Consider the following 24,433-nt stretch of genomic DNA (forward strand, 5'->3'; position numbering starts at 1 on the left):
TAAAATGCAGTCCTCTATAGTAAAATAACATGAGTGGGACAGAAATGATTCTAAGGAACTTTCTGTTGGAAAATAAGTTGATTTTATGCTACAGCTACACTTGTTACACCATTTGTTTCGTAAAAGAAGCTAATAGTACAGTTATAGATAATTTAGGAAAGAAGCCCAGAAAGCAATGCGCAAGCCTATATTTATTCCCCGTACTCAGAGACTCACCTTGGTAATTGTCATAATGTCCATCATTCCCATAGGCTATAAGTAGGGATGGCTTTTCAATGCCCAAAGTAATTACTTATTTTACGACAAAGCTCTTTTAAGTTTTACCAAAGGACTAAAATAGCACACGCATATTCATGTACATATAATTATTTAGCTAACAAATCATTTTGGGGGGATTAATTGTAGGGAGAAATCGAGGGAACTCAAAATTATGGGTGCATAGAATCACAAGACTAACAGAGATGCATAGTTAGCGGTATATGGGGAAGTGAAACTTAACAAGTTGAGAAAGCTTGGTTAAGCTAAATAGAAGAAAGTAATTAAGTGTGGAGGCAGGGAATCCTGGGGTGAAAGAAGCAGCTAGAGAGTAACTAAGTAAGCAAGCGGGAGCAGCAGGAGGAGAAGAAACTAGACCTTTGCAAGGAAAAACAAAAGCATAAGGGAAAAAAAGGAATGTAAATGCAGTTGTTCACTTACAGGATTTCCACGAGAGCCTGCAGGACCGACTAAACCTCGAGGACCAGGTTCACCCTTTAAGGGGGAAAAATATATTATTGTGCGTAGTCTGGAATAGATAAAAAGTAATAGAATACCATAAAAGACACTGACGTGTTTACCAAAGTCCTTTTACCTTTTCACCAGCGGGACCTGCGGGGCCACCTGGGCCTAATGGACCTGGGAGACCCTATGGAATAATAAATAATAATAGAAAATATCCAGTCAAAGGAGTGAATTTTCAGAGTCCTGCATTTAAAGCAGGGTTTCCCAAACTTGGGGAAAGGACCTCAGGCGTCATCCAAGTTCAAGCCCCACAAGGAAGGAGTCTCAACTAGGTTATACACGCCAGGGGGCCATCCAGCCTCTGTTTAAAAACCTCCAAGGTTTGAACCCTATAGGAGAATCGATTCTGGAGCTATTATGCTGGGCACTTTCAAATGGTGTGTGTGACACTTCTGGAATACAATGACTGCAGTATGAAGAGCACGGAGATAAAAGGAGCTGTGTGTCTCAGCTCCACCCCATCCTCAAAACCAACTCCAGTTTCTTAACTCCTGATATCAAAACCACATTGCTATGGTTTAGCGTGCATAGTTGTTGATTTCTCGTCACCGGGAATTCCCAATTGCATGAGCATCCAAAGAGGATTTTAGAGCACATTATTATGTCACCAAGATGTGGGTGGGAGAGATAAGAAGAGAAACCAATAACTGACTCACCCTTGCGCCATCGTTGCCAGCTGTCCCTTCGCTGCCTTTTTCTCCTATACTGCCCTGAAAAAAGCATAACGAAAGTTCAAGTTATTTGCAATGCATGATACAGAATCATGGACAGAAAACCAGTACTTGAAGGAGAAATAATTGGGGGGGGGGGAGGCTTACCCTATCGCCTTTGGGACCAGGAGTTCCAGCAATACCTCTTTCTCCCGGCATACCCTGAAGACCGGGTGGCCCTTGATCTCCAGGAGTTCCAGTGGGGCCAGGATTCCCCTACAGTGAATAAAGGATATTGGGTCTTTTTTCCATCGCGAAATGGAAATTAGGAGGTCTTCTCATATCTATGGAAACTTACGGGAGTGGCTTTCATTTTTCTTTCTTTTTTTCCAATTTTTTAAATTGATTTTCCACATTTATCACAAAAAAGACATAACAAACCACATAACAAAGAAAAACACATTACACCACAATAAACACAACTAAACACAAAGGAAATTTGTATCTTTAAATATCTAATTCTCATTACATTGATAACTGACTTCCTTGAACCCCTTCTATCTGAATTTCATTATATCAAATATATAACAGTTCTCCAACTTCATATTTCTAATAATATTAACTCCTTTCATTAAATAACCTCTTCTCCTTTATTAATATTCTAATCCTTAATATTAATATTTACTACACACATTCTTATTCTACCCCTAAGCCTATTTGTTACTTCCAAGAATTTTCTATTATATCACAATATTTGGCTAAATATTCTTTAAATTTCTTCCAATCCTCTTGTATCTCCTCTTCATTTTTGTGTTATATTTTTCTGCTTAAAGTTTTTGCAGGAAAACGGATGTCAACAATGCTCATGTTAGCTTAAGCAATGGCAGAAAGATGATCATAATTATATCAGGTTTTGTAACAGAGGAAATCTCTTTGTATAATGCGGTAGGAAAGAGTGAGCGATTTTAAAAAAAAAGTGCTATGGAGGTATGAGTGAGAAGTCAACCTCTAAAGATATATTAAACTGGAAATTAATTTGAGATTTGATAAATTTGTTGATCTCTTTTTTGAAAACTTAATAGTAATTAATGAGCCAAAAAAACCCCACCAATGCTCATGTTAGGATTCTGGAGTACACTTGTACGTTTCTCCTAAACCTAGATCTAGTCCAGATCTTCCCAATCCATGGCCCACCAGTAAGAATGAATCCCACCAGCCACAAATGGCAACACACCAGGGTTGGAAAATGTTCCGGTTTTACTGCCTGACTGATACCATATAAACAGCAGATCACAATATATGGCTGGAAGCTTGTGTTTGGCAAACCCAATCTAGTCACATATCCCTGGAAAATGTGGGTTATATACAAAAAGGGAATGGATTACATAAATGCATGGCTCCTGACCAACAGGGAGCCAAGTAGATTTCTCCTGAGGTTAATGATATAATACTATTAAAGATGGGCCTATTCTGCCAATTTGGGGATGGGGGTTAAATTCACAGCTGTGCTCTTTAGTCCAGGCTTGTAGACAGACATAAAATTGCCAGAGGTGAGCACGAATTGCCTTCCTTCCAAGCAAGGAAGTTCATTTAAACTAGAAGAGAACTGCTTCTTTTTTTCTTTTAAAGCACAAGCAACACAGGTGCACACAAAGAGCAAGTTGCCATTTTTGTGGACCAGTAAATTATAAACTTTTCTGCAAGGCAATGTCAGCTACCTTGGTTAGTTGTGCAACACGAAAGATTAAGGTTAAGACAGGAAAGACTTCCACCGTACCATTATATGAAAAGGATGCTTTAAATTGTCCCTTAATATTTAACTTTCCTGTGTATTCTCAGCTTCCTTAGTCACCTACTAAAATTTGATAGGATCATCATCTGACCAGCATCTTGCTGGATTTTTCCAGAAGATAAGAAAATTGTTTTCTCCATGTTGGTTTGCCCTTAAGTCAGTTTTGAATAGGACACACACAAAAAAAATTACCTTTGGACCATCAGGACCTTGACCTCCAGCCATTCCCTTTTCCCCCTGAAGACCAGACGCTCCTGGATTTCCTCTCTCACCTGGATTGCCACGTTCACCCTGGAAATAGACATATTAAGCAATTAGTTAGCCACTGTGGTTTGCTGGCTATAATGCTCATAATTATTACAGGACAAGGAGATAGTGAATTCTGTAGACACTGGATATGAGTTGTACAAAAATAGAGTTTAAAGAATAATCCATCATTGACACTGGTCACATTTTGTACAGAATATTATGCTATGCCTGCATTTTCCCTTCTCCACTCACTCCCTTGCGCAAGAAACAGGTGAAAGTTCCCTCACCTGTGAAAAGGCAATCGATAAGGGAAACGTGGTTTAGTACTATATCTTTATTCCAGAGCAGCAATGTTTCAGCTGACACTGCATATTTTATGCAAAGGCCTCATATGCCACACAGATGGTAAGTCAAAGAGTTCCTCACAACTGCCATGAGTTACTGAAGTGTCATTACTAGTTGAAACTGTGACACCAACACTGGGTCAGAGAGAATGGTTTGCTGCCACCTGATGTACTTTCATCTCTAAAGCTAAGAAGATCTAGGCCTAGCCGGTACCTGAATGGGACATGAGCTTGGGAGTGCAGCCGCATGTGTGCTGCTTTAAGCTCCATGGAGGAAAAACGGTATAGAAATGTAACTAGCAGTGTAAACATATAGACATATAAACAAACTGAAAATACAAGAGTCATATTCAGACAATCATATTTCGCTTTGACCTTCATGTGAGTGACCAAACAAACTAGGAAGTATTCCATTAACTATAGTTTCCCTCAGGGCTTTTTTTTTTTAAGCTGGAAAAAACGCAGTTCCAGCACCTCTCAGGTGGGCACCATTGCTATTATAAGAGAACAAGTGGGGAGTTCATGGTGAGTTCTGGCACCTCTTTTTCTAGAAAAATAGCACTGGTTTACCTTTTTGGCTGAACTAAGAAACTATGGCTAACAGTTTCAGAACAAAAGCAAAAGCACAGCTTACCCTTGGACCCAAAGGGCCTGTAACTCCCGGATCACCAGGAACACCCTATAAGAGGAGAGCAAATAAATCATTACTGACTACTAAACAGAGAAAATCCAGGGAAACTTTTTCTTTCTATTCATCATTGTTAGGCTGGCTTTAAAAGCATTGTTCTGAAGTGAAGTTGTTTGTGCTGAAAATATACCAGCCCCAAAAAGGACAAGGAATTGATTCATATTGTAAATACAGGAGATATTGCGCTACAACACGTGAAATGACAAAAGAATGCTATAAGGTACCTAACTTACGAATGGCAAGTTAAAACATTTTGTTTGTTTTTGTTTTTATTTATTTATACTTTTCAAATTTATACTTCTCATTAATTTTACAATCCATTTAACATTTAAAAATTTGTCTTGTAGTAAGGTTAAAGCTTACTGGGAAATGATATATAATGAATTGAAAAGGATGTTCAAAATAACTTTTATTTTTAAAACCCAGAATATTTTCTTTGGGGAATTATAGGGACAGAACTACCAAAATTGTGTAGAAATTTATTCATGTATGCTACTAAAGCAGCAAGAATGTTACTTGCCCCAAAATGGAAAGAAGCAGAAGTCTGAGTAAAGGAAGAATGGATACAAAAACTTATGGAATATGCAGAAATGGTAAAACTTACCAAAAGAATAAGAGATCAAGATAACAAACTTTTTATAAAAGAATGGAAGTGGTTTATTGAATATTTGCAGATAAATGGTAAACAGATAAAAACATTAGTAGGATTATTGTAATAACCTGCAGTTTTATAAGAGTCTATATTTACAGTAGATAAATAAATGAGTAAGTTAAATGAATTTGGATATGCAGAAGATATGAAAAAATAAATTTAAGGAACCACAGGAAGAGGGGGAAGGAAGTTAAAACATAGTTACCTGATCACCTGGCTTTCCGCCCTCGCCTGGAGGACCTGGAGGACCAGGTAAACCCTGTGGGGAAATGAGCAGAAAGGTCACTGGACATCTAGGAAAACACAATGGAAGGATTGTCTCTGGTATTTTATATGGACTACAATAGGACAGTGGTTTCCAATTAGCTAAGTACTGTGGACCCCCTGTTTTTCAAAAACCAAGCCATGGACCCTCTACTTTTGAAAATGTTGACATCTTGTGTTATGCGAATGGTGCCACCATACCCTCCAACATGTCCCAGTGCAGAACCAGGATGTGTGTCTTCTGGGTCACATGTCTGCCTGAGCTACATGACCCACACAATCTCACACGAGACGCGCATCCTCACTATTGTGTGCACTTTGGGGCATCATGCTCTCACACAAGAGCACGGCCTCCCAAAATGGGGTGACTTGGACAGTTGACGGGTATGTTCCTGGGTGGGTTACATAGACCCCTTAGGGTCTGTGGACCACCAGTTGGAAACCTCCGCAACAGAGCAATTGTGGGTAACTTGAGAAAAGAAATGGACTTCCATCCAGTAATAGTGGTATAGGATATCAGCCCCACTGCATATATAAACTGAAAAATGTAATGGATTGTTCCATTTTTGCTAAAGTACCTCCTCTTCACAGGATATGAAAGTTGACATTTTTTTATGATAGGGCTGCAAAACATGATCAGTTTAATAATTTTTTAACTCAGGGGTGGTGAACCACTTTCATCCGGAGCACTGGGCAGGTGGGTGGGGCTCTCTGCATGTCAATCACCTGATGTTATATGATGTCAGGTATATACAATCACGTCCAAAAAGACAGCAAGAGTTGCATCCGGTGCCAGATTTAAACAGCACAAAAGGCAAGTCAGTGCCACAAAGGAGCAATAAATAAGGAGCATGCTCTAAGGCTTCCAATTGTTCCTTTGCAATGCCGACTTTTCCTGCCCCAAGCCATACGATGGCAGGTGAGTGGCAGGCGGCCCAAAGCAGCCTTAGAGGCCAAATTGGGAGGCCCGTTGAACCCAATTTGGCTCACGGACCAGAGATTCCCATCAGTGAGTGTCAATTTTAATCAACGAGGACAAATTGTAATCCATAAGAGCATACTGTTTGGAGGCTAGGTTGCATCTTGTGTATAACTTTGAGAAAGAATGAAAATACAATGAAAGAGGACTTTTCATGCTAGAAATTGTTTTAATTCATTGTCAACCCTCCTAAAAAGATCCCAAGTGGGATTGTGGCCACCTTCCTTCCCATGTCCCATTGCAATATCCATGATTAGTTGAGAGCCCTTCTAGTTCCATCCCAAGTCGATCTAATGAAGGCACCAATAGAAGCATTCACCAGGCTAACTTCTCTGCTGTGAATATTGCCATTATTAGATATTTCCCAATTACATGATACCTTTGCACTACACTCACAGTGACTAGGGTTAAGAAAGCATGGGGTGCTTTACAAACATGGTTTTTTAAAATTTTAGTTGATATTTCATTCTTTTATTTAATGTAGTGTGCACTCAAAAGCCCTTTGGTAGGTTAAATTGAAAATAACTTTGATAAATACTCACCTGGAAACCTGTAGGACCCGGCGGACCTTGTTCCCCTCTTTCTCCTGCTAGTCCCTAAAAAGAAACAAACAATTGTATTCTTTACTAAAACAGTAGGGAAGTTTATCATTTTTAACCACGCCCGCTACCTTGCATGAAAACCACTGCAGCTATTGTTCTGAAACGTGACCAGGATTTTTGTTAAGGGGGCAAGCTTTTGTTAGGGGGGCAAAACCTCAGATTTGTATTGATTTTGGGGGGCAGCTGCCCCCTGCCCACCCCCTTGGCTATGCCCATGTCTCATAATGAGATGTCAAGGCTGCAGAGTTAACCCAATTCTTCTCCCCACCCCACCCCCCAAAATAAAATATTTTCACATGTGTGTGTTTGTGTGTGTACGTAAAGCTACTCAGCACCAAAACTCTTGGACCTATTTGACTGTAATTTGGCAGGCTTCACCCACCTAGGAGAGGCAACTGGGTTTGAAAACACCATCAAAGGCTGTCAGAAGAAAATGAAAGGTATAACCACTTTTAAATCCCCCCCCCCCCCCGTAATAGTGAAAGGGAAGGCACAGAGGCACAGAGACTTGTTTTCCCCCAAAACTGGGATTTGGACCAGACTCAAACTGGGCAGCCTCCAAAGGGTTACAGAGAAAACCGGTCAGTTTTTCAAAGCATCAAATTGGGGTCCAAACTTAACCTTGTGGTCTCCAGACAACTCTAAAATATATTGCTTTAGTGTCAGTAGTCAATAGCAGGAATAGAATAAGACACCTGTTCTTCCAATTTTGACAATGTTAGAAGAGGGGGAGAAACTGGATTCCCCTAGTGATATTTTTAACATCTTGTATATCTGCAGTCTTTGTCTTCCACCTGCTCATACAACAGTCCTATGCCTCTTGGTCTTCACTCCAACCTACGTCACATTTTGACATATGTCCGTATTCATGAATGTCCCGTCCCATAATCCTTCCGATAGACTTATTTTAAAAACACAAATGTATCAGAAAATCAGACATATACATTTGTGTGGACAAATAGTTCAAATTATAGTCACCAAAGTAGAAAATTCGTAGTACAACCAGTATTCTCACTTTGGGGAAGCATTCGTGCCAAACAAGGGATACCAGAATAATTTACTCATATAGCTTTGCTTGGAAACTTACAGGCGGACCAACGGGACCAGCAGGACCAACTTCGCCATCTTTTCCAGGAGCTCCCTAAAATAATATAATAAAAGAATAGTGATTTGGCGAACACATATGCATATGTGTCTGTGGCAAAGCGAAAGGTTGTTGTATTTAAACAATGAAAAGTACTAAAAATAATAATACTTACTCTCTGCCCTGGGACACCAGCGTTGCCTGCTTCTCCGGGTTTTCCAGGGTCTCCCTAATTTGCAAAAAAAAAGAGGGGAGCATATTATTTATGTTTCTATTATTGTAAGTCAAAATGTAGTCAGCTTGATTTATCAGTGTAAACTATTAAGACAATAGCAGGGCGTATACAGCACTGCTCAGGAATAGACTGACGGGTGGATGGATGGGCAGTCAGTTGGATAGCTCAGTTGGTTAGAGCATGGTGCTGATAACGTCATGGTTGCAGGTTCGATCCCCACATGGGACAGCTGCATATTCCTGCATTGCAAGGGGTTGGACAGGGTCCCTTCCAACTCTACAATTCTATGATTCTATAGATATATGTTGGGATTTATAAATGGATAATGGAATTTGTTGGTTTTTAGGGTCGTACATGGCTCCTATCCAGTGACCTGATGCTGGTCAACCAGGGAAACACTCAACCAGGATCCAGCCCCAAATTATTTTAAGGGATGTGACTAATTTTTAACTAGGGCTTTTTAAACCCTAGACAGCCAGGAGGGGGAAGCAGCATGAGATGCTACTGTATTTTTCGCTCCATAAGACACACTTTTTTCCTCCTAAAAAGTAAGGGGAAATGTGAGTGCGCTTTATGGAGTGAATGGCGCTTCGCAGGAGAGGCGCTGCACAGAGAGGGAGAGCTGCGCAGCACCCCTTCAGCGAAGCACCTCTCCTGTGAAGCGGGAGGAGGAACAGAGCCCCTTCTGTTCCTCCTCCTGCTTCACTGAAGGGGCACTGCACAGAGACAATGGCCAGCACTGTCACCACACAGTGGCTAGCTTGATGCCTGTGGGAAGCCCACAAGCAGTATATGAGCATCACAGCACCTCTGAAAACTAGGTGTGTCTTATGGCCGGGTGCGTCTTATGGAGCGAAAAATATGGTATGTTCCCCACCCCTGCGACCACCCTCCACAGAGAGGAGGGCTACATTCTGCTGAGTGCTGCTCTGCCAACATGTTCCCTGGACAGAACACAATGGCAAAGCAGATCCCTATAGGCAACAGGATTGCACCCTTGGCGAGCTGCTCCTGCAGTGCTGCTGTATGTGCTTGGCAGCTGTGCAATGCTTGCTTGCCCTTCCATCTTGGCCCTTTCACTCTCCCACAGCATTGCCTCCAATATGTTTCATGGACGAGTGAGGTTCAGGTGCCAGCCATTCCCACTGATGACAACTCCACCGGCTCCCACTCCATGACTGCTGTTTACCAAGCTGCCTTCAATGCAGTTTGGAACAGTTTGGTCCATCAAATCCCATTTCTCCATCTCAGGAACCATCGTGCCAAATCATGGACACAGTTAGGATTCCTTTCCCATGCTTGCAGTCATGGGATTGGGGGTTTTTTAATCACATGACAGTGTATGTTCTCATTCCACAATGTGGGAAGTGACAGAGACAGGATGTTCATAACCATCCTCTGCTACCAGGTCAAGACTATCATGAGTCCTACTCACCCAGCGTCAAGTAATGAGAGCATTAGGCTTATACTCAAAATTGCTGCAAAGGAGAAAATGCATGTTTCACATCACGATGTGAACACAGCATTTTCTGCTGGGGCCCTGGGTGAGTGAATTTATATGCTACCACATGATGGAGTACAGGTAAAGAAGGAATTGGTTTGTACTCTCAAGAAATCCCTGTATGGTCTCAAACAAAATACCCGGTGTTGGAACTCTAAACTAACAGAGACATTGTTTTCTCTAGGTTTTCACCAAGGCAAAGCAGATCCATGTGTGTTTGTCAAATATCTGCAGAGGTGTCCCAATCAGTGTAGTTTGGAACATTTCAATCCATCATCTTGATTCGAAATGAATCTGACCTTTCGTGAACGTACATCACAATCTGCTCTTTGGTGTGGGGAATGGTTCTGCCAAATTTGTCAGTGTTATCTCCAGAGGTGTCTAAACCAGTGCAGTCTGGAACATTTTTGTTCACCATCGTGATTCAAAATGGTGTCCGATTGCACCCAAACATAGATGGAAGCCAGCTCCTTCATCTTGATAACCATGAGGACAAGTTTGGCAATGATCTCACAAGAGGTGTTTATAGACAATATCAGACAAACCACTTTCCAAAATACCTTGTAGATAAAGAAATAATACGTACACTACTGCCTTTTGGCCCAGGGAGACCCATGCTACCCGGCTGGCCTCGAATTCCTATTGGACCTGCAGGGCCTGGTCGCCCATCTTCTCCTGGAGCTCCCTGCAAAACAAAACAAAGACCCCAAGCATTTAATGCTGAAATATTAAACAAATTTGGTTCGGTTTCTTCCCTTAATGACAGCCATGTGCACATGGCCTTCAGAACCATTGCACAAACCACTGCAGAGCCTTTTAAGGAATGAGGAAGGGAGAAAGGTGCAAAGAATCTGAATCTAATACCTTCTTTAATGCAAGCCATGCAGTTGATAAGGAAAGGGAAGATAACGTTTTCATAACATAGGCTATAAAACAGGGATGAGGGAAAACTGTGGTTCTCCAGAAGCGTAGCAGAAGAGTTTGGGGCAATTATTCCAATATTCTTTACAGTAGTTGTTGTTGGACCAATTCCCCATTAGCCCCATGAACTGAGCAGGCATATGTACTTTGTAGACTGAATTCTGTAGTTTGTGTTTCTGATTTCACATGCAGATGCCATAGCGACTTAATTTAAATCATAGCAGTCTCAAGTGTTGGGGGGAGCAGTTGTGAGTTCCAACATTATAATCTGGTTGAATTAAAAAAAAAAATCAAAGTTTAATTCACACAACGCAATCCTACTTTATTTTTAGTTGCTGCATTCAATGAGACATACGCGTGCATAAGTGCATAAGTAAGACTGCAGCCGCAGTGTATAACTATCTGCTTTCATTAAATCCATCTGTGATCAGTATTCAGTAGGCTATCCCATTCAGTATTTAGAGTGTTATATCTAAATTCTTTGGATTAGTGCTGCTCATGCATGTAATTTTTTTAAAGCATCCACATGACGTTGCAAGCATCAAAATGCAAGCTCATATTTTCCCTGCCCAATCTGCATTTATGCTTACTACAAAAAGCCCAGCGGGCTTTTAAAAAGCCATGACTACAACCCACCACCTGCAGCCGACAACCTTTTTGCAATATCTGAATGACCCAACTGCAATATTATGCCCCAATCTGGAAGCAACCTTGGACTGACAACTTTAGCCAGCATATTCCCTGTGTAATTCCCTGTGTAATATAATAATATAGTAGTAGTAGTAGTAGTAGTAATAATAATTTATTATTTCTATCCCGCCCATCTGGCTGGGTTTCCCTAGCCACTCTGGGTGGCTTCCAACAAAAGATTAAAAATACATTAAAACATCATTCATTAAAAACTTCCCTAAACAGGGCTGCCTTCAGATGTCTTCTAAATGTCATATAGTTGTTTATTTCTTTGACATCTGATGGGAGGGCATTCCACAGGGCAGGCGCCACTACCAAGAAGGCCCTCTGCTTGGTTCCCTGTAACTTTGCTTCTCACAGTGAGGGAACTGCCAGAAGGCCCTCAGCGCTGAACCTCAGTGTCTGGGCTGAACAATGGGGGTAGAGACGCTCCTTCAGGTATACTGGGCTGAGGCCATTTAGGGCTTTAAAAGTCAGCACCAAGTGTGAACCAAGAGGAAATCCAGAGCACAGTCAACCAAATCCCATCCCCTAGAAATGTCTAAATGTACTTACCAAGGGTCCAGATTTTCCTTCTGGACCTGAAACACCTGGGTTCCCTGTAAGACCCTATAAAAGGAAGATATTACAAAACAGCGTCTGTTTTAGCACTTGACTGCTAGATTCAGCTCCAAGTCACATATATTCATAAGGCATATTTAGACATTTTCATAATACAGGGGGCAACCATTCCATGCAGGGGTTCCATTTCCAGCCCCCTCATTATGCTCTGCTTTGCCCTGACCTTGTTCTGCCCCATTCTACCCCTTTCTGCCTTTTTCTGGGTGCAAAAGGACCCTCATGCCGTCGATTGTGCACCAGCTGGATGCATCTGAAAAGGTCACCACCTGTATTATCACATTATTTTAGCTATGGCTGTCACCATATTGAGCTATAAAAAAGACAAAGCCCTCCACAGAATTCCACAGACTGAAGAAATCTATACATCTATCTCTATATGATGTTCGGAATTCTCTCACTAAAACTTCTTTTATGTTACCAGCCAATGAAATGCCTAGCAGATTTTACCAGCAGAAAATGTTGGTGTGCCCTCTCAAATCAGTCTAAGCTTCAGACGTCCTGAACTGACCATTCACCTCTGTCCCTTGGAAATGAGAAAACGAGTTCTCTTACCCTGGCACCTGGGAGGCCTGGTTCTCCTGTGCGACCGGGATCACCTTGACTTCCTTTAGGACCAGACGCTCCTGCAGGACCACGTTCTCCTTGAGCGCCCTGCAAGAGACAGCCAAGTCACGTTAGTCAGTGGTGGACATAATTAAAGGGAGCGTGAGTGTGTGTACCACAGGATTTTATTTCTGAGAGGTATATTACAAGAAAGCCAATCCAGAATTCATTTAAAAAGCACTTGTTTTCCTCAGAAATCCTATTGGCCAGTGAAAAAAGGCCGAATAAAAATATTCTGAAGCAAAAACAAATATGTGGGCAAATACCTATGCACTCTAACATGTGCCCTATTAACAACATTGGAGTTCGTGCAAATGACGATGCACTGAGAAGGGACAAATAACTATACAGCTGCACCTTGGATCCTGAACACCTTGGTCCTCGGCCATTTTGACTCCCGAATGCCACAAACCTGGAAGTGAGTGTTCCGGTTTGCGAACGTCCTTTGGAACCCAAACTTCCGAGGGGGCTTCTGCGGCTTCTGATTGGCTGCAGGAGCTTCCTGCAGCCAATCAGAAGCAGTACTTTGGTTTCTGAACATTTTGGATAGTCGAACAGACTTCCGGAACAGATTCTGTTTGACTTCCAAGGTACGGCTGTATATATGTCAAAGAAATCTGCTTACCCTTAAAGGTCTGGCGGTATTGGGGCCCAGCACACCTCTCCCTGTGGCGAGTATCCCGGGGGGCAGGGCAGCGATTTCACCCCCCTCAGGGATGACACCCGGGGCGGCCCGTACCCACTGCACCCCCTTCCTCTGCCAATGACCTGTGCAGTCCGATGTGGTGCAACTGCAGGGGTTTCCCAGCCAGCAAGGAGCCAAACGGTCTTCCACGCCGTCCAAGAAGCCGGATGCAAGCCTGCCTGCAAACTGGCCAATCATGGGCGAGCTAGGACACAGGCTCTTCCCGGAGGGTGGGATCAACTGAGCCTACAGGTTTCACTTGGGTCCTCTCCTTGGATATATAAGGTGACCTGCCTCTCCCTCCGCAGAACGTTCCTCATTGGGTCTCCCACCCACCTTCCCTTATCTTTGGCAATTGGTGCTGTGCTTGACCTCGCGATAGGCATTGTTGATCACCGTATTCGGGGTTGAACAGGAATTTTCCACCACACCAGTCGGCCATGTCTGGTGGTTTTGCCTACCTCATAGCAATAGTTATAAGTTTGGTGGTTTAGGCATTGGGTAAGCCTTAGTCCCGGTCGGAGGGGAGGCTCTAGCCTCTGCCTACCCCTCCTCAACTCAGGGGTATCCCATTATTTATTTATTTTTAAATGCATTTTTATTGGCTTTTCTTTAACATCAATACAAACAAAACAAATACAGTAAAGTTCCATAATCTTATATCCACTTATTTTCCATTGCTCTGTCGAGCGCAGACTTCCCTCCCTCCCTTCAGCGGGTTTCCATTTTAAACTTTACTTTCCTCCGTTTCTTGACAATATCCTATCCACATCCTAAGATTTATTTTAATCCTGCCACAGTATTTAAACTTCTACAATTATTACTTATATATTCCACAAATTTACTCCATTCTCTTCTGAACTTGGTTATGAATCCTGTAGGTCAGTTTTGCTAATTCCGCATATTCTACCATTTTTGTCTGCCACTCTTCCAATGTTGGTAGTTCCTGTATTTTCCATTTTGGGGCTACCAAAATTCTAGCGGCAGCCGTGGCATACATGAAGAACCTCTGGTCTACTTTTCCTATTTCTTCTCCTGTCAAGCCATGAAAGGGATCCAGAAGGAGTTGCTTCTGTCCAGACATCCAGACAGCAGCTAGGCCATAGCACTCCTCAAGTCAGTGACCCCACAGGAGTTTTCCTATTTGATATATGTCATAGGACCTCCATGTCATCCGGTTGACCCAATTTTTACTTCCAGTAAATATACTGGATATCAACGGTTGTACCCAATGCCTATGCCAAACATCTGGCATCTGAAGTCAATAAATTTGTGGCCTGGTTTGATCCAAACCATTGCTGTGTGTCATTTCTTTGGCTATGGGGCAGCGGGTGGCTGCGACACCGGGGCATGTAATTCCACCATGATAATCCACCATTTCTACTAAGCCTACCTCCCATTATTAAGTGCCTTAATCGACTTACTTCACTTAACTACAATGAACAGTCTTTCATGCCAACTTACCTTTGGTCCTGGCAAGCCATCGGAACCTGGAAAGCCACGATTTCCAGGAGGACCCTACAGAATGAAAGACGCGCCATTTATTTTTTAGAAATGAATTAAATATCTAGACATATAAAGCGGTATAGAAATTTTAAAAATAATAATATCAAAACTGCAGATTGCACAAATGTAAAACACAGATCATTCGTAATTTGGTAGTTGCAAAGATCCATGATGATTGCTCCAAAAATTATGATGGGGGTGGATCTGTAGGCACAGACCATCCCCCGATTCAATATAGTTTGTTAAGAAAATTCCCAAACTCTGATCCACAGGCGACTCTGGGTCATTTTTATGTGTTTATATGCCTATCGCATTTTTAAACTTAAAAACCATCGTTTATTGTTTTAAATGTTTGTATTGCTTTTGGGGTTGTAGTTCCATTTGTGTTTCACAAGCTGGTCTCTGACCGTAATAAATTTCATGTTTCATGATGGAGGTGGAGATGCTCCTTCAGTATACAAGGCCAAAGCCGTTTAGGGCTTTACAGGTCAGCACCAACACTTTGAATTGTGCTCAGAAACGTACTGGGAGCCAATGTAGGTCTTTCAGGACCGGTGTTATATGGTCTCGGCAGCCACTCCCAGTCACCAGTCTAGCTGCCTCATTCTGGATTAGTTGCAGTTTCTGGGTCACCCTCAAAGGTAGCCCCATGTAGAGCGCATTGCAGTAGTCCAAGTGGGAGATAACTAGAGCACGTTCCACTCTGGCGAGACAGTCTGTGGGCAGGCAGGGTCTCCAGTCTGCGTACCAGATGGAGCTGGTAAACAGCTGCCCTGGACACAGAATTGACCTGTGCCTCCATGGTCAGCTGTGAGTCCAAAATGACTCCCAGGCTGCACACCTGGTCCTTCAGGGGCACAGTTACCCCATTCAGCACCAGGGAGTCCACCGTACCCGCCTGCCCCCCCAAAACAGTACTTCTGTCTTGTCAGGATTCAACCTCATTCTGTTAGCCACCATCCATCCTCCAACCACCTCCAGACACAGGACAGTCAAATTGCAATTTTACCACAGTAGTTTATAAAATGTGGGTTTTATGCCTCGGGAACAAAAAGAAACCTGCCTGGAGCTTTTGAACAGAATCTAGGCAAAGCTACTTAGGTCTTCGTTTGCTTTTTAATTTGTTTTCTTCCTTACCCTTTCTCCCACAGGTCCAGGAGGGCCGACTGACCCTGGGTCGCCACGAGGACCTCTTTTCCCTTCTTCACCAACGGGGCCAATCGGACCCTGAGGGCCATGGGGACCCTAGAGGAGAAGAAAAATCCATTTTTAAAAGATATGCAAGTACCCATGAGTCATTCATATAATCAGGCATACAAAGACAAACATTCATTTCCAACACTACAGATAGCCATGGCTGTATGTTTAAAATGCTGGGTTTCCTTTTCCGTTTCAGCAGCAGCATGAAGAAGGATGCCTGAATAGACTGCATTTCTATAATAATCCTTTACGGTTGTTTCCTTGTGTGCATAAATTCTAACGTTCCGGCAATTCTGGAACACAGGCCAAACAGCATTAGAGGGAATTAATTCTATAATTACTCAGAATTCTATCATTACTAATTGTGCAATATATCCATAAACCTTCCTTTCAGAACAAAATTGTGTTTCTGTGTACACAAGCTAAATGAATAATGTGCATTTTCAACAACTCAGCTGTAAAAATGGGAAGCAAATTCCTAAGCAACACAACAATCATTTATCTACAGAACAATTCCACCTACGTTCGGTCTGGAGGTTAACTTTGATAGTAAAGCAGTGATTCAGAGAATCTACATGCAACTGGCAGTGAATAGGATCAGGTAGGTAGCCGCGTTGGTCTGACGCAGTTGAAATAAATAAATAAAAATTAAGTTTTTGTGTGCATGCACACTTCTTCAGATACCTGAAGTGTGTATGCACATGAAAGCTTACACACGGAACAAACTTAGTTGGTCTTGAAGGTGCTACTGGACAAGTGAATAGAATGTTAGGATTAGACTAGTGAGACAAGATTTCAAATTCCTGATCACAATGACCACAAAGATCTCAGGTGGTCTTGGTCAAGCCACTATCAACCAGTCAAACCAACTTCACAAGAGATAATAACTTAGGTTGAAGCCCCCCCTACCCCCCATATATGCTGTTCTCAGTTCCTTGGAAGAAGAGGAGAATACAAATGTGGTTGGTTAGGTAAGTAGGTAGGTATTTGGGTTGGTTTTTTTTTAATGTACACTGTCCTAAGTGTCGCCATTGCCTCCAGCTTGGAGAATTCAACACATCTGACACAAACACTAGCCAAAATCAGGGGTCCCGCAAATGCTATTGCTGATCATTTTTCATTGACCAGCAGAAACAGCTGGGGTCAATACATGCCATCTTGGGCACCCCAAAGTTGTATCTAAGGCAATCTTTCACCAGATTAACTACACAATGCATTTTACCTGACTATATTTTTGCAATTGTAAATAAAATTAAGTGGAGTTAGATTTGTTTATGAGCAGATGCTGCATGCAAGTGATACAGTGCAGTGTATACTTATTACGGATGTATTAACTATAACCAATCACCATGCTTTTGAAACCTGTGCATGTTTATTCGGAAGTAATTTGATGTGGTGTGCTCCCAGGTCACAGCTACGTCTGATCTTTTATAGTCAAGGTCATCTGAAGCCCTTGTTGACAGACGCAGTGTCAGAACTATGCAATGCATCAGCAAATTGCAGTAATTAGAACAATGTTTGGATTTACTTCTATTGTGAGGCATTTGGTGTGTGTGTGTGTGTGTGCGCGCGCGCGCGCGCACGTGTGTGAGTGTATAACACAAACACACACACACACATAAAATAGGAAGAGCACAAGTTGCTCATGCATTTCCAGTTAATGAATCCATTGTTCTTAATGGAATTGTATGTTATATTTGCAGCTATTTTTTCCTTTAGTAAGGTAAAGGTAAAGGGACCCCTGACCATTACGTCCAGTCGTAACCGACTCTGGGGTTGTGGCGCTCATCTCGCTTTATTGGCCGAGGGAGCCGGCACACAGCTTCCGGGTCATGTGGCCAACATGACTAAGCCACTTCTGGAGAGCCAGAGCAGTGCACGGAAACGCCATTTACCTTCCCACCGGAGCGGTACCTATTTATCTACCTGCACTTTGATGTGCTTTTGAACTGCTAGGTTGGCAGGAGCAGGGACCGAGCAACGGGAGCTCACCCCGTCACAGGGATTCAAACTGCCGACCTTCTGATCGGCAAGTCCGAGGCTCTGTGGTTTAACCCACAGCGCCACCCACATCCCTTCAGTACATGGAGTTAAATTATGAGGTGTGTTTTTTAAATCTTGGAATCATCCACTTAAGCAGAGTAGGATTCCTGAAGCCCAAAAAATTCCCAAAGTCAAGGTTAACATTGTTTCTTCAAAGCCAACAGGTGCAACAGATTGTGCAATCAAGTCTGAAGTATGTTAGAGAGGGAAATGTGTTCTTTTGAAAGAGGAAAATCTAAGGATAGCTCCTAGAAGCTTTGTTTGGAAGACTTACCGGTTCACCTTTAGGGCCTGCTTCTCCTTTGAAACCGGGCACACCAGGATCTCCCTGAAAGTAAATATCTGCCATTAAAACAGTAATCAGTGCCGCTGGGTTTATCAAGCATGAAAGGGATAACACTGACCGATGATGACATTTACTGTTAGAAAATATTGTGTTAGATTTCTTTTTTAAGGAAAGTCGTTTAAATAAAATCACAATGATTTTTGTGAATTATTGGTAATTGGTTGGATTCTACTACGGTCCTGTCAACAGAAGCGTTGTACATTGACTTCCACTTGTGTATTAGGGCCTCCCCCCTCTCCTCGCTATGTGTTCCCATCCAAAATTGGCTCAGGGTTAGGAAAACCCTCAGAACAACCCGTAGGGTGAAGAGAAGAGGAATCGTTTCTTCTGGCAAGCCAAAATGCTTGCACTAACTAAATGATCACCTTGGCACGATCCTGAACCCCTCTGAGCCTCTGCTGATCTACTCTACATACCTCTATATACCCTGTTCTCAATGACACACTAGCAGTGACAGTGTGGCTGAGACACCACTGTAGTAAATTGTATCATGTGTCTAATATTTTTCAGTTTAGTACCAGGATATAAATTACGGCTCATGTGCTATTTAACACCTGCGCAAATGTACCTCAGTCGTTCTGTAGGGCAGACAAATTGCTGTTTTGTCAAATATCTGGACGCTTGTACGAAATGTCTTTTACGAAAAGGAGGAGCCAGTAAGATAACAGGCAATTGTCAAGAGCCACCTAGACTGGAGCCAGCAGCCTTTGTCTGCTGGGACACCATGAGGGTCGGTGGTTTGAGCCCCACTTTGGGCGAAAGGTTCCTGCATTTCAGGAGCCCTTCCAATGCTACAATTCTACAGCTCTGTGTGCAGCTCCCTCCGTGTGGTGAATGACAGAACTCGCTTCTGGAAAGTAAAGCGTTCATGGGCTCTGGTCAACCAGGCTGGTCAATGGTTCTTCTTGCATAGTAAGAGCTGTGGGAGATTTCCTGTTGAGAAGCAATGGTCTCCCTGGCCCTGATGTGTTTTGATGCATTGCTCCATTCAAACGCTCGGCTTTGTTCCTCAGCTTTGACACTTGACTTTGTTCCTCAGCTCCAAGTCCCTAGCACCACTTCTGGTTCCAGGTTCTGGCTCAGCCCTGGTAGGAATATGCCTAAGAATGATTGAAACGAACCTATCTCACTTGAATTGCCTCTCCATTTCATCGGTACTCAGTGATCATAGGCACTATAAGCTGGCAATAGCAACACCAGCACCCTGTAGAATATTGTCCCATTTCCAATGTGAGGGGAACATCATTACCATTTGCCCTCTGATGCCAGGGGGACCTGTGCTGCCTTGTGGTCCTGGAGAACCAAGAGGTCCTGGTGAGCCAGGTGGACCTGAAGTGCCTGGAGAGCCCTAGAAGACATATAAATATGGTTGACAACATATACATAAGGAAAGACATGCCGCCATCATCATCATCATCATCATCATCATATCACCACCTGGTTTATGCTAGAGTAATTAAAAAAAAATTGTTATTTAGGGGAATTGAATTTAATTCTAAATTATATACCGGAAACGTGGGAGATTACAAGGGGTCCAAAAAAATGGATGTACCGTGCCATATTAGAAGCAAAAAAAAAACTTGTTTTGATGAATTGGAAGAGCCGCAAAAAGATTCCATTGAGCACATGGATTGACAATATGGACAGACTAGCTGCATACAAACGAATTGCATGTCAACGCAAATTAAGAATGGATAAATAGGAAGAACTCTGGAGAGAATACTTAAGCGATAAGGCGGACAGTGGTGGGAAGTAGGGGGAGGAGAGGTGGGGAAATATTGTTAAAAAGGTGGAGTTATAGGTATATCAGTACTCAAATCTGAATTGTTAAATTGTGTCGTTAGTGTTATTGTGGTTTTTGTTGTATGTGTTTTTTGTGGTTGTTGTTTGTATTGAAAAAAATGATTAAATAAATTTGAAAAGCAGCTAAAAAAAACATAAGGAAAGACATGCCACCACCACCATCATCATATCACCACCTGGTTTTTGCCTGGTGCCTAAAGATATGGAATGAAGGCACCAGACAAAACTCCCTGGAGAGAGCATTCCAGAAACAGGGAGCCACAGCAGAAAGGGCCCGTTCTCATGTTGCCACCCTCCAAACGTCTCGTGGAGGAAGCACATCAAGAAGGGCCTCAGAAGGTGATCTCAGGGTCTAGGTAGGCTCATATGGAGAGAGGCAGCCCTTGAACTACTGAAGTCCTGAGCCATTTAAGGCTTTCTAGGTCAAAAGCAGCACTTTGAACTGGGCCCAGAAATTATTTGGTAGTTTATATGATCACTTACCGATGGCCCTTTAGTACCTGGGGAACCATCCGTACCAGGGGAGCCCTAAATGGAGAGTAAGATATATCATCGTTAGCAAAAAGCTTCAGCATTCATTCACACCTTCTTTGAAAAACAGGAAGCAAGAGGAAAATGTGCAGAGGTTACGTAGCTTAAACAATGGAAATTTCAGTATTTCTCAGACTGAACACACCTCTGCAGCTGTAAATAAAGTCAAAGGCAGTCAAGATTGATCTAATACTTTGTGGACATGTGTCATCTGTGTATCATAAGCAACTACCTTGGAGCCACACAAGACAGTGGTGTGCGTTAGCTGCAACCACCTTGGGCAGATCCCCACCATACCTTCAAAGTGCAGCCGTCTTGAGATATTTGCTGATGCCAATTAAAAATATTTAATATCTTTTTTCAAATCCAAATTCATTTAATTTGCTCATTTAATTATCTACTTTAAATATACACTCTTATGAATCTGCAGGTTAGTACAATAATCCTGCCAGTGTTTTTATCTCTTTGCAATTTATCTGTAAATATTCAACAAACCATTTCCATTCTTTTATATAAAAAAAGTCTGTTATCTCGATTTCTTATTCTTCCGGTAAGTTTTGCCATTTCTGCATATTTCATAAGCTTTTGTATCCATTCTTCCTTTACTGGGACTCCTGCTTCTTTCTATTGCAGATTATTAATTCTCTAGTGACTCATTTACTATGCTAGGGGGTCACCAACTTGGCTCCTGCAGATGCACATCTGCCTGCGGAGGACTTGCCCCACCACTGTGCCACTGAAATTAGACTTGAGAGAAGTGTTCTACTGCAAGCAATCTAACAGGTTGTGGGCTTTGAATGGTGCCCATGATAGCTTCTCCTCTTTGCAAATGTGTTCATGGGCCGAGAAAGGTTGGCATCCCCTGAACTATGCATTCAATTATACATCAGGGAAATTATGCAGTGGCGTAGCGTGGGTTGTCAGCACCCGGGGCAAGGCAAGTAATTTGCACCCCCTAACCCGTGGATTTGCATCCCCTAACCCGTGGATTTGCGCCCCCTAACCCATGGATTTGCGCCCCCTAACCCGTGGATTTGCACCCCCTAACCTGTGGATTTGCGCCACCTAACCCGTGGATTTGCGCCCCCTAACCCTAACCCCCAGATGTTGTGCCCGGTGCAGCCGGCCCCCCTGCACCCACCACGCTACACCACTGAGATTATGGCCTGGCTGTCGCTGTGGAAGAGTGTCTCGAATTGTAGCTCACATGCCTGAATATACTTCCACATGGATGCACACATACAAATCCCTTTACATCAAAACCAAGATGTCAAAAAGAAAGGTTCTAAAATAGGAACATTCAGTGTGAGCCGCCACTTGCAATCCTGTAGTAGCAGAGATCAGACCGCCTCAACAGAAATTAGGACCCATGAAACGCTCAGGTACTGAAAAGTCTGATGAACTTACAGGAAGACCAAATGTTCCTGCAGGACCTGGCAGACCTGTTTCACCTCTTTGTCCCTGAGGACCTTCTGGACCACGTGCACCTGTTGGACCAGCTTCACCCTGAAAAAAAGGTGGGGGAGAAATGCATTGTTTCTGAATATTAACCACCACCATTAAGAGAAAGATGCTGGCAACGATTGACAGCTCTGGGATTAAACTGCAAAGAGAATATCACTGTAGCAGAGCAGCAGTCTGTTCTGCTCACACCTGCATCTGGTTGAAGTTCGTGTGCTGGGACACAGCCATGAAACCACTCTCCTGAAACTGGTGTGGTTAGGGTAAGTCCCAGGCTCTGTGGTTTAACCCACAGCACCACCTGCGTCCTCAGCTGGTGTGGTTACAGCCTGCCAGATGGGGATGGGGCAGGGCAGCAGTGAGTTTGAGACCACAGGGACACACCCATGGAGCCAATTCCTTTTTAAAAAATCCAGTTTCCCCAACTTCCAATTTTCCATGTATAAGGAAGTGAACACTTCCAAATAAAGATGCTGCAGAATCCATGCGATAGATGCACTACTAGTGGCCGATCACGTTCATAAAAATAATCTTCAAATCATGTTAAACGCTATAAACTTGCAGAAGACACATTGCATATGTTTGGTGTATCCCTTAATGCAATGTGAGATCATTCCATCGAAAGTGAGAATCTTAGCCAACACTTCTTTAAACAAAAAAAACAAAAACCCAAAACCACATACTTGCTGCCTTTCGCCAAGTTCCTTCCCATGCCGACATTGTTTCGGTCTGTCCCTATTCCCTGCTCCGGCCCATCCATTAAAAGGATTGTTACTTAATCCCTTAAATTACTGCATTGACTAATGATTGTTTAGCAAGAACGGCCAACTGTAAATACAGCGCAAGACATCTGCTAGGCTGATTAGTCCTTGCACTGTTCTCTCCAAGGACATGGCTACCAGATGTTTGCGGTGATGAGATTTTAAGAACTTCGGGACAGAGAAAAAGTTCAGCAGCTCGGCCTCCACGCAGAGCGACGTCAGCAATGCTTTCTCTTTTGTGCACACACAGTTAGGAAGAGGGGAAAGCACAAAAGGGTGCTAGGAAAGAAAAGAACTTTCTTCCCACTAAGAAGCCTTTACGGTCCAAGTAAGTATCTGTTAATCCCAGCTGGGGAAGGTGGCCAACCCTATTAGCACTGCCGGGTTTCACATTCCAGGACATGGGTGGCCAGGTGGAAAAAGAGGACAGGGCTTCTGAACCTTTCATAGTTCTGTAGAATGGGGAATTTGGGCAGGCAGAGCTCATGATGTCTTGATCAATCAAGGGTCGGCTCCACTGGTGCTTCTGCAACACACTAACCTCACTGCCGGGACGTGGGTGGCGCTGTGGGTTAAACCACAGAGCCTAGGACTTGCCAATCGGAAGGTCGGCGGTTCAAATCCCCGCGACAGGGTGAGCTCCCGTTGCTCAGGCCCTGCTCCTGCCAACCTAGCAGTTCGAAAGCACGTCAAAGTGCAAGTAGATAAATAGGTACCGCTCCGGCGGGAAGGTAAATGGTGTTTCCTAGTGCTGCTCTGGTTCGCCAGAAGCGGCTTAGTCATGCTGGCCAATAAAGCAAGATGAGCGCAGCAACCCCAGAGTCGGTCACGACTGGACCAAATGGTCAGGGGTCCCTTTACCTTTACCTAACTTCACTTCCGCTTCACACCTCCCAGCTCTGTGTCCTGTATGAAGCAGTGACACAGGTATTCGGAGGCAGAGGCGTAGGAAGGGGAGTGTGCTGGGGGCGGACCACTCCGGGTGTCATTGCTGAGGGGGCTGACATTTGGTGCACCGCACACCCATGACTCCCAAGCCTACCCCAAGCCATCGGGGGAAGGGGGAAGCTGCGAGGCTTTGCCATCGGCCATTGCCCCACGCTCCCAGGCTGCTGGAGGAGGCAGGCAGACAGAGAGAAGATGGGAAGGAGGCAGGTGAGCAAACAAGCAGAGGGAGGAGGGAAGGAAAGAAGCAAAAGCTCAGGACCCAAATGCTGGAACGCACAGGGGGAGAGGTGGGTGTGAGAACAAATTTAGGGGGGAAAGTTTTAAGTGCTTATGCTCACAATGTTAAGTTAATAAACCAGAAAATAACACTTGCAACTGTAAGTATATTATTTTTCCTTCTTTTAAAAAGTTCAATGTGGGGCGGTGACAAAAAAAATTCTGCACCAGGTACACCTGACCTTGCTACGCCTCTGGTCGGAGGTCTGGTGAGCACC

At 43.3% G+C, this 24,433-nt stretch overlaps 1 protein-coding gene across 1 annotated transcript in view; it reads right to left on the minus strand.

Annotated features, from left to right (window-relative positions):
- The window catches only part of COL5A2 (collagen type V alpha 2 chain), a 193,381-nt gene that overhangs the window by 27,640 nt on the left and 141,308 nt on the right, over positions 1–24,433 (minus strand). Inside the window, exons 21-39 of the mRNA XM_081903018.1 lie at positions 22,177–22,275; positions 20,722–20,766; positions 19,685–19,783; positions 18,364–18,417; positions 15,984–16,091; positions 14,805–14,858; positions 12,605–12,703; positions 11,987–12,040; positions 10,407–10,505; positions 8,260–8,313; positions 8,088–8,141; positions 6,941–6,994; positions 5,361–5,414; positions 4,450–4,494; positions 3,415–3,513; positions 1,599–1,706; positions 1,437–1,490; positions 851–904; positions 697–750 (exon numbers count right to left, since the gene is read on the minus strand). Of these exons, the coding sequence (XP_081759144.1) occupies positions 697–750; positions 851–904; positions 1,437–1,490; positions 1,599–1,706; positions 3,415–3,513; positions 4,450–4,494; positions 5,361–5,414; positions 6,941–6,994; positions 8,088–8,141; positions 8,260–8,313; positions 10,407–10,505; positions 11,987–12,040; positions 12,605–12,703; positions 14,805–14,858; positions 15,984–16,091; positions 18,364–18,417; positions 19,685–19,783; positions 20,722–20,766; positions 22,177–22,275 (1,341 nt within the window). The remainder of the gene's footprint in view (positions 1–696; positions 751–850; positions 905–1,436; positions 1,491–1,598; positions 1,707–3,414; positions 3,514–4,449; positions 4,495–5,360; positions 5,415–6,940; positions 6,995–8,087; positions 8,142–8,259; positions 8,314–10,406; positions 10,506–11,986; positions 12,041–12,604; positions 12,704–14,804; positions 14,859–15,983; positions 16,092–18,363; positions 18,418–19,684; positions 19,784–20,721; positions 20,767–22,176; positions 22,276–24,433) is intronic.

Source organism: Podarcis melisellensis, assembly GCF_964234715.1.
Source record: "Podarcis melisellensis genome assembly, chromosome: 1".
In the NCBI taxonomy this organism is placed as follows: Eukaryota; Metazoa; Chordata; class Lepidosauria; order Squamata; family Lacertidae; genus Podarcis; species Podarcis melisellensis.